The sequence below is a fragment of the Psammomys obesus genome, unplaced genomic scaffold (genome assembly GCF_907164565.1).
Source record: "Psammomys obesus unplaced genomic scaffold, mPsaObe1.curated_primary_1811, whole genome shotgun sequence".
In the NCBI taxonomy this organism is placed as follows: domain Eukaryota; kingdom Metazoa; phylum Chordata; class Mammalia; order Rodentia; family Muridae; genus Psammomys; species Psammomys obesus.
In genome coordinates this window covers 5,900,643-5,917,931 of record NW_026594377.1, presented here as the reverse complement: position 1 = coordinate 5,917,931, position 17,289 = coordinate 5,900,643, and the positions used below count along the sequence as shown (strand labels likewise).

Sequence of the window (17,289 nt, the reverse complement as noted above, 5' to 3'; positions counted from 1 at the left end):
GGTGATTCTGTTCAGGCCTTGGCAAAGGAGTGGCAGAGTTCATGCTTAGCATTCTAAGGGTCCGGGATTCCACATCCAGGGACATTGGTAGAGTGCTTAAGAGCAAACTGAAATAAGGCGTTCTTAGCACATGGCTAGGTAGTACTGTGTTAATCAGTACACAGTAGAGGGTCAGGGCCTTAAGGTAAAAAGCCAAGTCATCTGGCAGCATACAAACTGCTGACCTCAACCCTAGTCCTCTCTGCTTTCAGCTAGCAAGAAGACTCAAGATAAGCAGGCAACACAGTTCATTTGAGAAACAAGTACAAGACCTGGCTTTGAACTCTACTCGGGCCCAAGACTGTTTCCTTTTCTTTTTAAACATTTTGAAATGTTATCATTTTTCCCTTTGTTTTCCTCCTTCCAACCCCTCCCATGTACTCCCTTGTTTTCTCTCAAGTTCATAGCATTTGTAAAAGACTGTTGTTAGGTATATGTTCCTAAATATGAAAATACAACCTGCTCAGTCTGTTACCTGTATGTAAGTTTTCAGGGATGACCGTGTGGTATTGGATAACCAATGGGGGTGGGGGTGGGTCTTCTTTGAGGTAAGCCAATTTCTCTTGACCTCCACATTCCTTTGTTGTTGCCTATAGTTCTGTCTAAGGTTGAGGCCTCCTGAGCTTTCCCTGTATCATGTCAGCACGTCTGTTGGTGTTGTGTAGGCAGATATGTTGATGAGACTTCATGAGTATAGCTTTTCTGACACTTTCAGGGAGAGACATAATCTCATAGAAAAATCCCTATTTTTCAGGCTCTTTTAAATCTTTCCACTCCCTTCTATAAGGATCCCAGAGCCTCAGCTGCAGAAGTTGTGTTTATAGATGTATCTGTGGAAGCACCACTGAGTACCACACAAGTTCATTTTCTGCATTTTGATCAGTTGTGGTTTTCTGTAACGGTTGGAGAGAGAAATTTCTTTGCTGAAGGGTGAAAAACACTTGGGGGACAGTGCTGCTTTCTATACTAACAAAACAGTAGAAAATTCTATAGTGGTGAAATTTCTGCCTCAATTTCTGAACTCTTACATAGTAAGAAATCATTCAGGGGGAACTGTTCAGATGTTAGAAGAAAAGCAAAAAGCAAACTAAGATATTTCAAACTGGGAAGATGAAGGTTGGAACAGGGGAGGGAGGCATGTCCAAAGTCATCTACTATCAGTTAGGAATCCAGTGACTGACAAACTCTGGCAGGCAAGCGGGAACAAGAGAGCCAAGACAAATAGCCGTTTGACAACCCGAGAAGTTAATCTCAATCACCGTCACAGACAGAGATTCCATTTTAAGAAACACTTTAAAAAGGGTAGGTATAACTTCAATACAACTCTAATAGTCGAGGAACACTACACATGAAATGTGCTTGCTTGGTCTTGGTCCCATCCCTGCCACTATGTTCCTAAAGCCCTTCTCAGACTACCCAGTGAGCAAAGCTCTCAGTTTACGCTAATGAGATGCCAGGGTAGGGCCCGTCTGCTCCCCCAGGAAGGCACCAGTCACCAGTGGAAATCCATGTTTCATCAAGTGAACACGGGCCCTTCCATATTAAATTCTGTCTTCGTTTACAGTGACTGACTGGATGATTAAAGGATCTTTTCAGCTCCACCCAAAAGGGTAAGGAAGACTCTTAGGTAAGGCCTGTCAGAGTGGTTGAGACAGTGGTGAGAAAGTGTTGGTTCTGAGGACCTACAAGTTCCTTCAAGCATGTCTCTGAATCTGTGTGCTTTGTAGTTATCTCTAAAACCAAAGCGGAACACAAGCCTTGTGTGGTGGTGCACATCTTTAATCCCAGCACTCAGGAGGCAAGTATAGGTGGATCTCTTAAGATTAAGACCACCTTGGTCTCCATAGGACAGTCAGAACTACATTTGAGACCTTGTCTGCAAAGAAAAGCAAAGCAAACCAGAACATGTCTTCCCATGTTGTGGGCTATCTTAGTAAATAGATGTCACCCAAGATGGGAGTGTCACTGCTGTCTATTTTCAGTCAGTTGGGAAGAACTGAACTACTGGCAACCCAGAAGATAGCCTCTGGAGAACTGCTGAAGGGTGGGGCACACTGCACACACATCTAGCCACAGAAACACTCTGTGTTATGAGAAGACGGAACCTTTTCCCCCTAGTTATTCTGGGAACTCACTGGGAAAGAAAATGCCTGCATCCTTCTCTTGATGATGCTCTAAGAAATGGTGGAGTTCCACATTCATTAGACCCTTGACATGTTTGCCAATGATGGCTGTCCTGGGAGGCTGAAATAATGTGGAAATCCATGTTTCATCAAGTGAACACGGGCCCTTCCAGATTAAATTCTGTCTTCGTTTACAGTGGAGACTTCAACCGTTTAATGTGGTTCTGTTTAAATTTGAACAATTTGTACCAACTACAGAAAAATGTTATCACAAGTTACAAGATGATTGTAACTTTTGCCAACAGACTGATTTAACCCTTTAGAGAGAGTCCACTCCTAACAGACAGTCACAGGCTATTTACTTCCTTTCAATTCCACCCTTTCTGCTGTGCCCAGCATTTCACCCACCCAACTCTCTTACTCCCAACCTAAAGTTCTTTGTATTTATTATCAAAGCCACCAGTTCTTTCCCCTTTCATTAGGCTACTTGCTTTTTTCCACTTCTATTGCTCATAAAGAATAAGGACATACAAAAATTTCAAATTTATTCAATCTGTTATTTTGATGGCCAAGGTCAGTTTTTCTCCAAAAACAACTCCCCAGGGGCATCAGTTATTGTTGTGATAGATTAAAGTTACTTTAGCAAAAAATTAAAAATACAGATCTTTTAGAACATGAAAAAAAAAAAAACTATATAGATTTATGAGATTGGAGAACCCAAGCTTTACAAAGAAAAAAAAAAACAGGCAAAAAGTAAAAAGTTACACAGGTAAAAATCAAAGACATTGTGAAACAAATAATATACAAACTTTTATTCAAAGATAATTCAAGAAAGACACATGGTGGTCATCGTTAAAGGGATTAATCGAAGATCTCAGAAAAACTATCTGCTCAATACACATGGTTACTCACAGAAGCTTTCTTTTCCATTAATAGCAGCTAAATTTATACACACAGAAAAAATTCTTAAGACCATGCAAATTCAGTTTAATTCCATACATTCATTATATTCATCAAAAACCTGCAGGTATTTTCATGCCAAAAACGTTATTTTAAGAAAAAAAAATTAGAAACATACACTAAAACATAACCAAGATTAAACTAAAGAAAATAATAAATAAGCATAATTTATATTTTATTTAAAAAAGTTTGGCATCACACATATTAAAGTGTGTTACACCGTGATCATTCCTTAGAAGTGGCGTTTTAAAGTGTTAAGCATTGTTAAATATCAAAAAATACAACTCTGTTTTACAATGTAGTACTGGCATAATTCAAAGTACTGTGCCAATTATAAATAGATAATCAAGTTTCAAACATCTTTTCAAACATATTTAAAGGAAAGCATATAGACACACATTTATATGCACACAATTTATTATATCCATGTAATCAAAGATATTTATAAAAGCAAACAGTTTCATCCCTCAACTGTGCTGTATACTTACATAGATTTTAATCTGTCCCAAAGATTCTCTGTTCCCAGGAGAGAGTTTCCAGGAGAAAGAATAAAGATAAAACTTAATTTTACAAGAACAGGTTAACTTTATTCTCTTTCACAAAATAATCCGTAGTCACTCGAGGCTGATAAGAACTAGTTTTTATGAAAGCAACTGTTGCCTAAAGACCACAGCTTAGGGACTGCTGTCTCAGCCTCTTATTAAGTTAGTCAGCTGCTGCTCGGTGCAGAGAAAGCTTACACAGTGCTTCTACCAAAAATAATCTTCAGTATCCGAGGCCTCTAAAGGCAGATGGTCTCGTCTTCTGCTGAGACTTAAAGTGCAGCTATAAGTGGAGAAGCGCTAGGCTCTCAGTCACCTCAGAAATGCTTGTCGATGCCTGCTTCTCATGTATAGATATGCTGGAAATATCCTTCAGGCTCATAATGGTTTATCAATAACTGTGACCCCTGCATGAAGGAATGAAGAAATAGGACATGACACAGGTGACATTATGTGCCTTCAAGAGAATCTGGAATCTTCTACTGCTAAAGCTACAGGCAGCTTCCAAGTGCCTGTCCTCCAAGTGAGCAGCTCTGTATTTTAAAAATCAGACTTATAAGACAGGCATGGTGACACAAGCCTTTAATCCCAACACTCAGGAATAAAGGCAGATCACTGTGAGTTCAAGGCCAGCCAGGTCTACAAATCAAGTCCAAAGCTACAAAGAGAAACCCTGTCTTGAAAAACAAAACAAAAAGATCAGATTTATATATTTTATTTTTATGTGTATGAGTGTTTTGCCTGAATGTATGCATGTGCACCATGTGTGAGCCTAGTGAAAGAGGAAGTCAGAGAAGGGCATTGCTGGTACTGGGTTAGAGATGGTTGTGAACCACCATAAAGTTGCTGGGTACTAAACTCAGGCCCATGCATGAGCAGCAAGTGCTCTCAATGAATTTACCATCTCTCCAGCCATTACTTTTTCCATCCTTCCTTCCTTCCTTCCTTCCTTCCTTCCTTCCTTCCTTCCTTCCTTCCTTCCTTCCTTCCTTCCTTCCTTCCTTCCTAACTTCCTTTTTTTCTTAATAAAGCCTTTTCTTAAAAAAAAAAAAAAAAAAGACTGCTTTTCATCATTCAGTTCTGTGTATGTGTGTGCCTGAGTGTGTGCCTTCTGGAAGAGTTTATTAGCTGTCCTGAGCTGGAGGTCCTCTGTGAAAGCAGTAAGCACTCTGAGCCCTGAGCCATCTCTCATCCCGTAGCAGTACCATTTTAACATAAATGGCTGGGAAAACTGCTCAGACCTGAATCAATTCTACATCAGACTATTTGCCCTACAACTTTTTCCCCCTTTGAAGTTATTACTGACGAGAATTTGCTTTGTCAGAAAATAAATTGTAGCTAATCCTTGAAGGGTAGGAAAACATGCTACAGGGTGGAAATGCTCTTCATTGTGGTCATAATGATGGTGCTGTGGGCATGTGCAAGTGCCAAGGGAAATATATACTAACATACACAGTAGCTGTTCTATTTCAGTTATGGCTCAGTGAAGGTGTTGGACACTTTTTTCCTAATACTGTTTTATTTTATAATACTAATAACTATTTTATTCTGCGATCCTGCTGTACAGTTTTCTGTAAAGTGTCATTTTGGAAGATGGATAATAGCAGTGATGGTTAGTTGGTAAAAATTAACTTTCTCCCCAGTATTTCTATTAACTGTGTTATACTGTAATACTTAAAACATTGTCAGAATTAGTTTACACATAAGATGTAGTTGTGTTGTTGTCTTTTGGGTTTTGTTTGTTCGTTTTTGTTTTTCAAGACAGGGTTTCTCGGTGTAGCCCTGCTGTCCTGGAACTCACTCTGAGACCAGGCTGGCCTGGAACTCATACAGATACACCTGTTCCTTGAGTGCTAGGATTAAAGGCATGAACCACCATACGTGACCTATAAGACATCATTATATTAAAGATTACTGTAGTTTTTCCTACTAAGATAATAGGTCAGAAATTATGTAATTGAACCAATGGTATACTACCAAAGAAAGGCATTCTACCATGCCTCAAGGACAGTGCACAGAGTTGGTCAAACTTTTTTTAATTAATACTTAATTTTTATGGGGTAAAGAAGGCATATTGTGACAGCACTTAAACAGGTAAGAGGACAACCTGTGGGAGTCATTTTGCTCCTTGCATCATGTAGGTCCCAGGGACTGAAGTCAGATCACCAAGCTTGTTAAGGGTCTTTGCTCGCTGAGCCCTCCTGTGAGCCCTCAGTCACTCTTAGTTCCTGGTTAAGGAGCAAAGCTTTCCTGCACAGTAAACTACTCTCCTCCATATACAGCACTTAGTCATTAAAATTGATTAAATACTTTTGAGCTGTATGTTAGGGATTTTAAGCATTACACGATGAAATGTTGGTGCTTTGTTGTAAATACACAGAGCCAAGGCACATGGTTTAAGCATTCGACAGAGAAGATGTTCTTCTTATAGGAAAGTATGTCAGCTGTATGCCAGGAAATAGAGAAGGAAGCAACTGTACCTGCATAGCTTCTCCCCGTGCTCATACAAGAGGACACAACTGTCCACTTGTCTGTTGTAGGGTTATAATACTCCACCGACGCCAAATTACAGGAGCCGTCATCTCCTCCGACAACATACAACAGACCGTTAACTGCACAGACACCTTAAAATGTTATGCAGAGAGAAAACAATTACAACCCTCAGGTGAGTACAGACAGTCCCACAATTAGGTGATACAAGAGATGCTCCATAGAAAGAGGTAGAGGAGAATGCCATGTGAGACCTCCTCTATACATGAGCAATGCTCCTACTATGCACCCTTACTGCAGTGGCTGCTGTAGCTATGACCAATTCACATTATCATCACAACAACTTTACGGGTGGTTAGAAAGTATTTCCATCCTCATCAGAAAAGCAAAAAGAAAGAAAAAGAGGAAGAGGGGAGGGAAGGAAGTCTGCTTTTCCAGAGGACCCAGGCTGAATTCCCAGCACCATCATGGCAGCTGTGATAACAACGATCTGTAACTTCAGTTCCAGGAGATCCTATGCCCTTTCCTGGCTTCCACAGATAACAGACATGTAAGTGGTAGTCAGGAATACATGAAGGTAAAACACACACACACACACTAGCAAAAGTTTTGTTAAGTCAAGTGAATTATTTTTAAGTAAAGACCCTAACCAGGACATGGTAGCACACACACACCTAAACTCCCAACACATGGGTGGCAGGAAAATAGCAAGTTTGAGGCTAACCTGTTCCATAGGGAGACCTGGTCTCAAACACACAAAGATCTGAAATTTTCAAAATTATTCAAAATGTATATTCAAAACGACACTAAAATGGAGTGAACCTTCTTTCCTTTCTTTTGCTCAGACTCTCAATCATTCTATTAGTCTAGTCTTTTCACATGAACCAAACTCACAGTTTCCAAAGAATTCAAAATATTTAAGAGCAGAAGCCTCCCTACCAGGTCCTCAAGGTCAGCATGTGCACACAATTCCATGCTAACTCACTGATAAGACAAGTGGTGGTGGGGAAATGGGCTCTGGGAGGCTCAATGAGTTCAGGGCTATGTTCCCTAAGGTGGTACACTGATCTATGAGGGGCGCACAGATGAAAGGGCACCCCACTGTGGAGGAGGTCAGCTTCTGCACCTGCTAGAGCAGCACCACTATTCTTCCCAAAATAAGAATATTTTTTCCCAAAATAGTCGAAAGTTTTCCTAATGTACTGGGTCACAAAAGGCTCTTATAGGCTATAGGCACTTGGGAACCAAACCACTTTATAGAAGAATGGACTTTCCTCAAGCACTTGACAGTTCTGGTCTGTTTGGTTTACTTTATCTCAACCAAAGGAACTATTACAGGTGTCCGAAGTATTAAAAGGCTGCTTGCAGTCCTATTCAGTTCTTCCCTCCATTCGCCGTGACATGTTTCCTTTATTCAGATTTTGTTGGTAGTAGTGTTTAAATAGTATTTTCCTATGTATTCCAGGCTAACCTGTAACTTATTGTGTCACAGGGAGTAGCCTGGAATGCAAGATTTTTTGCCTTCATCTCTGCAGTGTAGGGATTACAGCTATGTGTCACCATGTATAGATTTTTTTTGTCCAATTTTGATATCATAAGTTTACCATACTTTTGAAAACTTTTGAAAAATGGCTTATAAATTGGTTGCCAACTTAAAACTTCTTTGATGCCCTCATCTTTCCCATTTGTTATTAGCACATGTCCTGCCCCTCCTTGCCAGATGAGCCCTTTCTTCCCCTTGGAGGAGCCAGGATAAGGCCTTTTGCCTAGATTAAGTAAAGACAGTCTGAACAGAGTTTATCAGACATATATCTCAGATCATCAGAAACAAAGACTGAAGGTTACCTAATATTTCCAGTCCTGAGTCCTTACACCCTGGATCAAGCAACGCTTCTAGGTTATCTCTTGCTCAAAGACTTTTAATGTCTTACCAAAGGCAATTGATTGGGTAAACTACACGGCCAAATGGTTAATTATAAACTCTGTACTTTTACTGGCAGCCCTTACTGTACTGTACTTTGTGTTCACCTCTGGCCACAAAGAAAACTAAAAGAACATCTTTAGGGAGGGCATTTAGCAAACTAATTCAATGCCACACAGTAATCTGGAGAGTCATCTGGAACTTACACTACGGGGAAAGGCAAGAGAAGACTAGCATTGCCCTCTCAGGTCATATGCCACCTCATTGTTTAGGGCAGCCATAGGCTATATAGAAAGTGCTGCTCCCATGAGCGTGTAACAGAGATGGAAAACCCCTATGATCCAGTGATGCTGTACTCTGGGACAGCTAACCTGACACTGTAGTATGTGTTTCTGGTAATGCTGATATAAACACACCTATCCAACTACCCTCTGTAGAAACACTGCAGGCATGGTTACAAAGATTACATGATACTTCATGGTAAATAACCATGCTACTGTTTTATGCCTTTCAGAGTTATTTTGAAGAATACCCTTCTTATCACAGAAACATATAGGTATAGCAGTGTGCTGTTACCCAGGCAGCAGTCCCATACAGTTTGTGTCTACTGTGTTTTTATTGCATCAAGAGGCCACATTGAGCAACTGGCCTGTAACATCTTGGATTGTAGAAGTGTGATGTTTACATCCCGTGAAACTCACTTGCAGCTAAACCCTTTCTCAAAATGTGCACCTATCTTTTATGTGACTGCAGACCTGAAGACCTCTGTATTCTTTTTTTTTTAATTTTTTTTTATTTTTAAATAATTTTATATATTCACTTGTATCCCAGCTGTAGCCCTCTCCCTCTTTCCCTCCCCATTCTCCCCTCCCTCCCTCATCTCCTCCCTGCCCCCTTCGGAGTCCACTGAGAAGGGGTGTCTTCCTCTCCTTCTGTCTGGCCCTAGCTTATCAGGTATCTTCAGGATGGTTTCCATGTCCTTATCTGTGGCCTAGCAAGGCTGCTCCTCCCTCAGGGGGAAGGGGAAGCTCATGACCTCTTATTCTTAAAATTATTTTTTGTTGTGGCTACAGGTTTCTCCATGACTCTTGAACTATATTAAATCAGGGCAAGCTCTTCAGACTTTCCCTCCAGATTCAGATACTAATTTGCTTTGTTTATAAAGGTCTCATTATATAATCCAGACCGGCTAGAACCCAAGATCCCCTTGCCTCTCCCTGCCAGTGCTGGTATTACAGTGCACCAGTACACCTGACTCAATAGCTTTTACCTGCTATTGATATTTACCCAGCTGGACAAATTCAGTAAGAACTGACACAACTGTATGTGATATTTGGTAGACAATCAAAAATCTTTGCATTAAAAAAGAATGAATTCAAGTATCAAATAAAGAGGGTTCAACCAGCAATCAGTCTATAAATCAACAAAAGCTGTTGATATTAGTTGTCTATAGAAACACACATAGGACCCTCTTGCTTCTGCTTCCACAAATGGAATGCTTAGATTAAAAGCATTTACTATTATGCCTGACTTACGTGGCCTTACTGATTGAACCCTGGGCCTCACAAATGCTAGGCAAGCATTCTACCAAACAGGCCCTTGTATGTGTTTGTCAGATTTGAGACAGTGTCTTATTCTGTAGCCCAGGCTGACCTGGAAGCCTCTACGTAGCCTCCAACTCACTGAAATCCTCCTGTGTTAGCACCCCAAATGCTAGGCATGAGACATTATATCTGGTTTCATAGTTTATAAAAAAAAATAATTTGGTGCTGCTAGGGATCAAACCCTGGGTCTTATACAATACACGGGAGGCAAGTATCTTCCAATGCCAGTGAGCTGTGCTCCAGACCTAGAATTCACTTTAAGGACTTTTTTTGTTTTGAGATAGGCTTTCTCTGTGTAGCCTTGGCTCTCGTTCTGTACACCAGGCTGGCTGCAAACTCAGAGATCCACCTGCCTCTGCCTCCCAAGTGCTGGAACTACAGCTGTGTGCCACCACAGCTGGCTCTTAAGGGCTTCTTAAATAAGTTTTGCACTGGAAGTGCTCATAGTCTATCAGTGAATGAGATTAGCAAGAGACCAATGGAAATATACAGTGAAACTAGAAAAAGGTCCCTAAAAGTGTAGTGTGGGTGGCACAATCTCGGGCTCTTCAGATAGATACCTGCATTTCTTCTGCACATGTTCATATCTGCAACCTGCCTCCAGGCGTTGGTGGTGGGGTCATATACTTCAACACTTTTTCGTACTAAAGGACCATCATGACCTCCTACAGCATATAATAAGTTGTTTAGCACGCCAACACCTAGAAGACACAACCAGGCACATTACAGTAGAGCAAGGGAGGCAAGAGCCTTGCATTACAGTGGGGTTCATGCATATGCCTTGGGAGGAAACGTCATCACTCTCCCTGAAAGCGCACTGACAGGAAAGCTCACCACTGCAGAGATGGAAGGGAGTGGACTGGTAAAGACTTCAGTAAGAACTGCTATTCTAGTAAGTGAAGAAAGTCAAAAAGAAGGAAGTGCTGCCACGCCCTTTCACAAACAACTTTCCCCAAAGCTTTCAGTCTGTGAAGGCATACAAATGGAAAGAAACCGCCATAAAAAGACTTGCTTACTGAACAGTTTCCCAAATCAGCACTAAAAACAAAAGCCTAAAGGGAATGACAAAGCATCATGTAGCTAAAGCAGAAGAGCTTTTACTCTGTAAAAAGGTAAATCATTGCCGCTTAAAAGCATGCAACAGAGGCAGCAACAGTAGCATACATGTCACCCCCCATACCCAGATCCCAGATGCCCACCAGTCGCTTCATCTCAGTTGGGGCTGGGGCTTCTACTCACCTGCTCCACTCCTTCTGGTGCTCATCTCTGCTATGTATGTCCACTCATTTGTGGTAGCATTATAGCATTCTACCGTGCTGAGACACTGGCGTGAAGCTCCATCATAACCCCCCACAGCATAGAGCAAACCTAGACATGGGACCACAAAGAAAGCCATATAAATGACCTGTTTTCCTTGCCACAGAATAATTTATATTGCTATGTGGTGACGGGGCTTCCTCTTAAGTATTCCTAATTTTTATAATGTATGTTAGTCTTGACAAAATGGTAGCAGGTGGAATGATTAAATCATATGACAAAGAGTGCATGAAGTAGAGGATGCACTTTTTACACTTTCATCAATGATCTGGCTAAGAGCATAAGAGAAGTACACGCATGACTTTAAATAACGCTAGTTGGTTCACGAACAGTATCTTTGGAAAACAGAAATATCAGTTATCTTAGTAAGCTGGGGAAGGAAGCTCAATCGAGTCAGTAGCAAGGGGCTAGACAGACAGCTCAACAGTGAAGAGCACTGGATACTCTCCTAAAGGACCCATGTTTGATTCCTGGCACCCACATGGTGGTTCACAAACATCTCCAACTTTAGTTCCAGGGGATATGATGCCCTTTTCTTGCCTCATGGATACTGCATGCACACAGTGCATAAACTTCATGTGGGCAAAACATCCATATACATTAAAAGAAAGAGTCAGTAGAGGAGTGTACTACAGCATGCAATGAAATATCTGGCAAGAAAAAGTTACGATGTACTAACACTACATCATGAATAAGTATTAATATCTATCATGAATGATATTAAAAACAGCATGCTAAATGAGAAAAGCCAGTTATAAACATGCTATATGATTTTATTTATATAAAAGAAAGGAATGTACATAGTGACAGAAAATAGTGATTGCTGAGGACTGCGGTGGAGAGAAGGTAGCTAAGGGAAGTAAGAATGCTTTTTTGGGTAACAATGTTCTTAAATAAATCGTGGTAATAGATACATATGAAACCCTCTGAGTCAAATAGGAAGTTTTTATGACATTTCAATTATGTTTTTAAAAAGGCACTTTAAAAGAGATTTATTGTTATTATTATTAATGATGTTATGTGTGTATATATGTATGTGTGTGTGTATACACGTATATATATATGTATATGCACATGCAAATTTGCATGTGACTACAAATGTCCAGAGGCATTAGATAGCCCTCAATTTGGAATTACAGATAGTAATGAGCTACCTAATGCGGATGCTGGGAATCTAACTCAGGTCCTCTTGAATAGCAGTATATGGTCTTAACTGCTAAGGCATCTGTCTAGCCCCTGCAAAAAACTACTTTTAAAAGTGTACAGAAAGCTAGGCTGGTGGCACACACCTTTAAGCCTAGTACTCTGGAAGTAGAGGCAGGTGGTTCTCTGAGTTTGAGTCCAGCCTGGTCTACATATTGAGTTCCAGGGCAGCCAGGGGGCTACATACTGAGATCCTGTCTCAGGGGAGGGAAAAAAGCTATAGCTTTCCTTCAGCTGTAAGCAAAGCAAAGTGATAATTACCCCTTGAATGTTAAATGGCCCTCATCCAGATACAAACTTTTAAATCTATAATGACCTGGAATTTTTCCCCCAATGACTGTAATGAGAACAAGTGAAAGGGCTGGGTGCCACTTAGGGAAAAAAGCTCTTATCTACTATCTGAGTTCAATTCCCAGTAACGTTTAAAAATATGTACTAGTTACAGTCTTATAGAAGTCACACATTGGGGGTCTAGGAGAAAAGAGGGGAAGGGCATGAACAGGTAGAAAGGGCTTGCTTATGTAGTTTAATTTATGTAAAAAATTTTAAAAGAGAACAATTAAAATATATAACCATTGCTTTTCATTTGTCTATTTATAAAACAGAGTGCTCAGATCTCCAGATGAGCCAATCTCTGGAACCCAGCAGCCCAGAGTACCTGCAAACGTTCACCTGAGGGAGCTGCCAGACCTACCTCCAACAACACCCACGCCCACACTGCTCCTCCTTGTGTTCATCGGAGCGACATGAAACCACTCATTAGACTTTATGTTGTATGCTTCCACAGACGATAAACCTGTGATAAAGCATAATACCCTTCATTTCCTCATCCCAAAAGACACTGATGTTCTTTATATAAATATCACCAGGGGAAATAGTGTCAGGTGTTTTACATTGGGCTAAAATTAAAAGAAGAAAATGGGAGAACATCCTAATTACATGATAGGAGTGGCTTCTCTTCTAGAAGCTTCTACTCAAGCTGTTGCCATTTATAAGCTTTTTAAAGTGGAAGAGTGACAGATATTAAGGCATAAGAAACAAAATGTATATACTCTTCACTGTTGCATCTTTTTAAAACACTAATTTATGTGTTTTTATGACCCTATATAAAATAGTTATTTATGGGTGTGTGCATGGGTGTGTGCATGGGACTGCAGTGCTTATTCAGGCCGGAAGAGGACAATGGGTACCCCTGACCTTGAGTTACAGTGGGGTGTGAACTGCTCCTCTTGGGTGCTGGAAACCAAGTTCTGGTCCTCCCAGAGGGCAGCAAACACTCCTAACTGTGCAGTCATCTCTCCAGCCTCCACTCATCTCTTTTAAATAAAAATTTGTATTTAAGATCTTGGGACAAGTTCTCACCCTGCAGTCACGGCTACCCTCAAACTTATAATTTTCCTGCCCCAAAATTTTACCACACTGGCCTTTAAAGAAAATTTTGGTGTCAGTCTAAAACATCTCTAAATATAATATCTGCTAAAAATACTCAATTGCTAATTTTACCATAATTTGTTCCATAAATGTGGTTGCCACATTAATTAAGATAGCAGTGCAGGAGAGAAGAAATTACCTGTGCTGCCATCAAAGCCCCCCACTGCATACAACAACCCATTCAGCACAGCTGCTCCAAGCGTGCTTCTTCGATCTCGCATGTTTGCCACACTGGTCCACTGGTCTTTCACAGGGTCATAGGAATCTACAGTGCGGACTCTTAGTGAACCATTAAAGCCACCGACAGCAAAGACGAGCCCAGCCATATAGACCATCCCTGCAAAGGAAGATATCAATTCAGGATGAATATGCCATCCAACAGCTACCCTGATCTGAAAGCAGGGTACAGAGTTTGTCAGAACACAATACTCTTGGGAGTTTTACATACTGAATCAGTCTTGAAAACTCCTCTGCATTTGTAAGAAAGGGAAAATCAGAAGCACACTGTGAAGTATGAGCTAGGAATCCACTGCTGCACTGTTTACTGTAAGATATGATTAAAAATTTAATGTGCTAGGAGGGCATGTGACCCAGTAGTAAAGCTCTTGTCTGTCCTTGCACCCTATAAACAAACAAAACTAGTATTAACAAAAAAGTAGCCAATATAGAAAGAGAATGACACAGAGAGACAGAGACAGACACACATACACACAGATGGGGAGAGGGAGAAGGAGAGAGGGAGAGAGAGAGGGAGGGAGGGGAGAGAGAAAGGAAGGGAGAGAGAGAGAGGGAGAGGGAGAGAGAGAGAGAGACTGAGACTGGTTTGCTGGAGACTGAACCCTGGCTCTCCTGTTCTAGGCAGGCACTCTGAACCTGGATTGTACCTCTAGCCCTTTAATCTTATAGAATGAAGTAACTCTGGGTATGTTAGCATGTAAAAAGCCCCAGGATATGCTGCTGGGACATTACTACCATTTTATAAAGGAGCTGAGAACAACGGGTTCATAGCTCAGCCCCAGTGGGGTCTCTAAAGAGTTGCAATGGCTTCTTTTGAGTAGTTCTGCCTATATAACATCTGCCTCAACACATCTATAAAACAAATGCTAGAATGGAAGCAAATGTTGCTAATAGCTTAACTGGAGATTGCCTCGAATCAAAAGCCCAAGGTTAAAGAGTTTTCTCTCTCTTTGTATTTCATTAAGGTAACTAGGAAATCAGTTAGCAAATTGCCAGTTCTGGCAGTTTGTCCTAGATAATCAAAACATGCTTAAAACTGAAGACAGTGCAGCAGCCAGGCCTAAGGTAAGAGCCTGTAATTCTAGTGCTTGGGAGGCTGAGGCAGAAGGAGCAGGAAGTTTAGCGTGGGCTTCCTAGATACATAGACCCTGTGTTCAAATAATAAGAACAGCTGCTATCTGAACAGATTCAGTCAGGTCTACGTGACATCCTACTCCCCTTCTTCCTCCTTTTTCTTTATTCTTTAAACAGGGTCTCATGTAGTAAAGGCTGGCACTGAACTCACTATGTAGTTAAAGGATGACCTTGAACTCCTCCTTCTACCTCTAGAGAGCTGGGATTAAAGGCACAGACTACCATTCCTGGCTTCTCCCCACACACCCCCACCCCCAAGACAGGATTTCTCTGTGTAGCCCTGGCTGTCCTGGACTCAATTTGTAGACTAGGCTGGCCTCAACTCACAGAGATCCACCTGCCTCCGCCTCCCACATGTTGGGATCACAGGCTTACACCACTGCGCCTGGCTCCATGCCTGGCTTTCTAATAGACATTTTTTTCTAATAACTGAAATAAGACCAGAGAACTCCCAAAGACCCAGCCATAGAGAGCTGGTCATAACCCCCCATGCTCACCTGCTCTGCACCTTCTGGAAGGCAGTTCTGCCACTTGGTGCCACCGTTCCTCTTTGAAGTCATAGCACTCCACGCTTCGGATAGCCTTTGGTGCTTGGCCCCCGACCACCACCATCAACTAAAAGGGAAGAAATGTAAGTGCTTGAACCAATGGTATCACCTACTCAAGAGACTGACAATATCCCACAGAGACACTGAGGAGCGCTGGGATGGAAAGAGCTCCACAGGCTGGAGGAAAATGGCTACGTAACCAACACGAACCAACGCCAGAAAGGAGCATGTGCTAAAGCAGCAATTCTGTCATCTAGCACATCTAGTTTAAAAACGGCGCTTTTAAAGAGGCTGCTGGCCACTCAAGCAAAAGCAGTACTCAAGACAAAACAGTAGGCATCCAGCACTGGCAAAGCTGCAGTGTTGAGGGGATTGCAGCAAACCAGACCCTGGTTCTGCAGTGATCAGAGGTAAGACCGCCACGGTCAAGAAGAGACAGAAGTAAAGTGTGTTACTAGGCAGCAAGCAAAGGGACAGTAAAGTACACACGGATGAAGAAATCATTTTAAAAGAGTAGCTGGAATAGATGAGGACATAGTTGTGGATTTTAAAGAAAGAGGCCTCTGTTGTCACTTCATAAATAAACCATCATCACAACATAATGGAGACCTCAGGCTCATCATGACCAAATGCACACCAGTCTAAAGCTGGAGATAAACACAGGCTGAGGAGTTTCCCCAGGTCAACCTCACAGCTGCTTAAGCACCACCTCTACCTCTCTGTCTGCCTAGTACTGTGGATATGGTTATCCTAGAACACAGGATATGGTCTCTACCCACCAAGAGCTTATAGACCTCACTAAAGAGCTAACCTGCAGGATGGAATCTGAGACCAATATGCAAGTGTATACAATCAAAAACCTGTATGATAATGATATTAACTATAATTGTGGAACAAAAAAAAAAAAAAAGAGAGAGAGAGACCTTGATTCAGCAAAAGCTTCCCTGGGAGCGGGAGCAAAAACCTTGGAAGATGGACAGGACTTAGAAACCTGTGTGTTTGTCTTTTGCCACACACACGGGTACTTTCTAGTAATAGCGAATAAAAACTATGACATCAGGACAATGTCATAGTTAATGATGTTTTGAACAGAAAACTGTAAAGAATGGGTAGGGCTTCAGGGGGAAGATGAGGTCATGATAAAAGAAATGAATACTGAAAATAGGCCAAAAATCAAATCAAACCCAATGTGGAAAAGCTCACACAAGTGGGATGTTTGTGACCTTGACAGCATGATCACCTACTTGTCCTTATACAGAAAGATGTAAATATAGAAACTGTGATTCCAGATTCACAGAAAATCCCAAGTTTCAAAAAAGAAAAAAAAAATCAGCCTCTATTAGTTACTGAGTAAAGTAAACAAAACAAACAAAATCTCTTACAGTATTAAGGATAGCACAGACCAATTGTGTGATAATTTCAGGTTATTCCTCTAATTCTGGATTCAAATAAGAAGAATTAAGAAATAAGAAGAATTAAAGAAAATCACTATACCCTACTACCAAAAGGCCAAACAAAAAACAGTTAAAAACAGTGGCGGCAAAACTATACAACCAGTCTTGCATGACACATTGAGATCAACCTGTACATACAGATCTATGTGCAAAGCTCGGTCTGGTAACTACATAGTATGGAAAGGGTTCTCAAGGATGAAAACCAATTCAAACCTCAGAACAGAATATAGATATTTTAAAGATCTTGTTTTGAATTTTAGTTATGCATATATGTGTGTGCATGATG

The 17,289-nt window shown here is 41.1% G+C and overlaps 1 protein-coding gene across 1 annotated transcript in view; it reads right to left on the bottom strand.

Moving 5' to 3' along the window:
• Positions 1-2,947: 2,947 nt before the first annotated feature.
• Klhl2 (kelch like family member 2) overlaps positions 2,948-17,289 on the bottom strand; it is a 104,128-nt gene continuing 89,786 nt past the window's right edge. The window contains exons 8-14 of the mRNA XM_055618806.1: positions 15,499-15,616; positions 13,770-13,967; positions 12,894-12,995; positions 10,919-11,047; positions 10,240-10,380; positions 6,145-6,288; positions 2,948-4,071 (exon numbers count right to left, since the gene is read on the bottom strand). Coding sequence (XP_055474781.1) covers positions 4,043-4,071; positions 6,145-6,288; positions 10,240-10,380; positions 10,919-11,047; positions 12,894-12,995; positions 13,770-13,967; positions 15,499-15,616 — 861 coding nt within the window. The 3' untranslated portion in view covers positions 2,948-4,042. The remainder of the gene's footprint in view (positions 4,072-6,144; positions 6,289-10,239; positions 10,381-10,918; positions 11,048-12,893; positions 12,996-13,769; positions 13,968-15,498; positions 15,617-17,289) is intronic.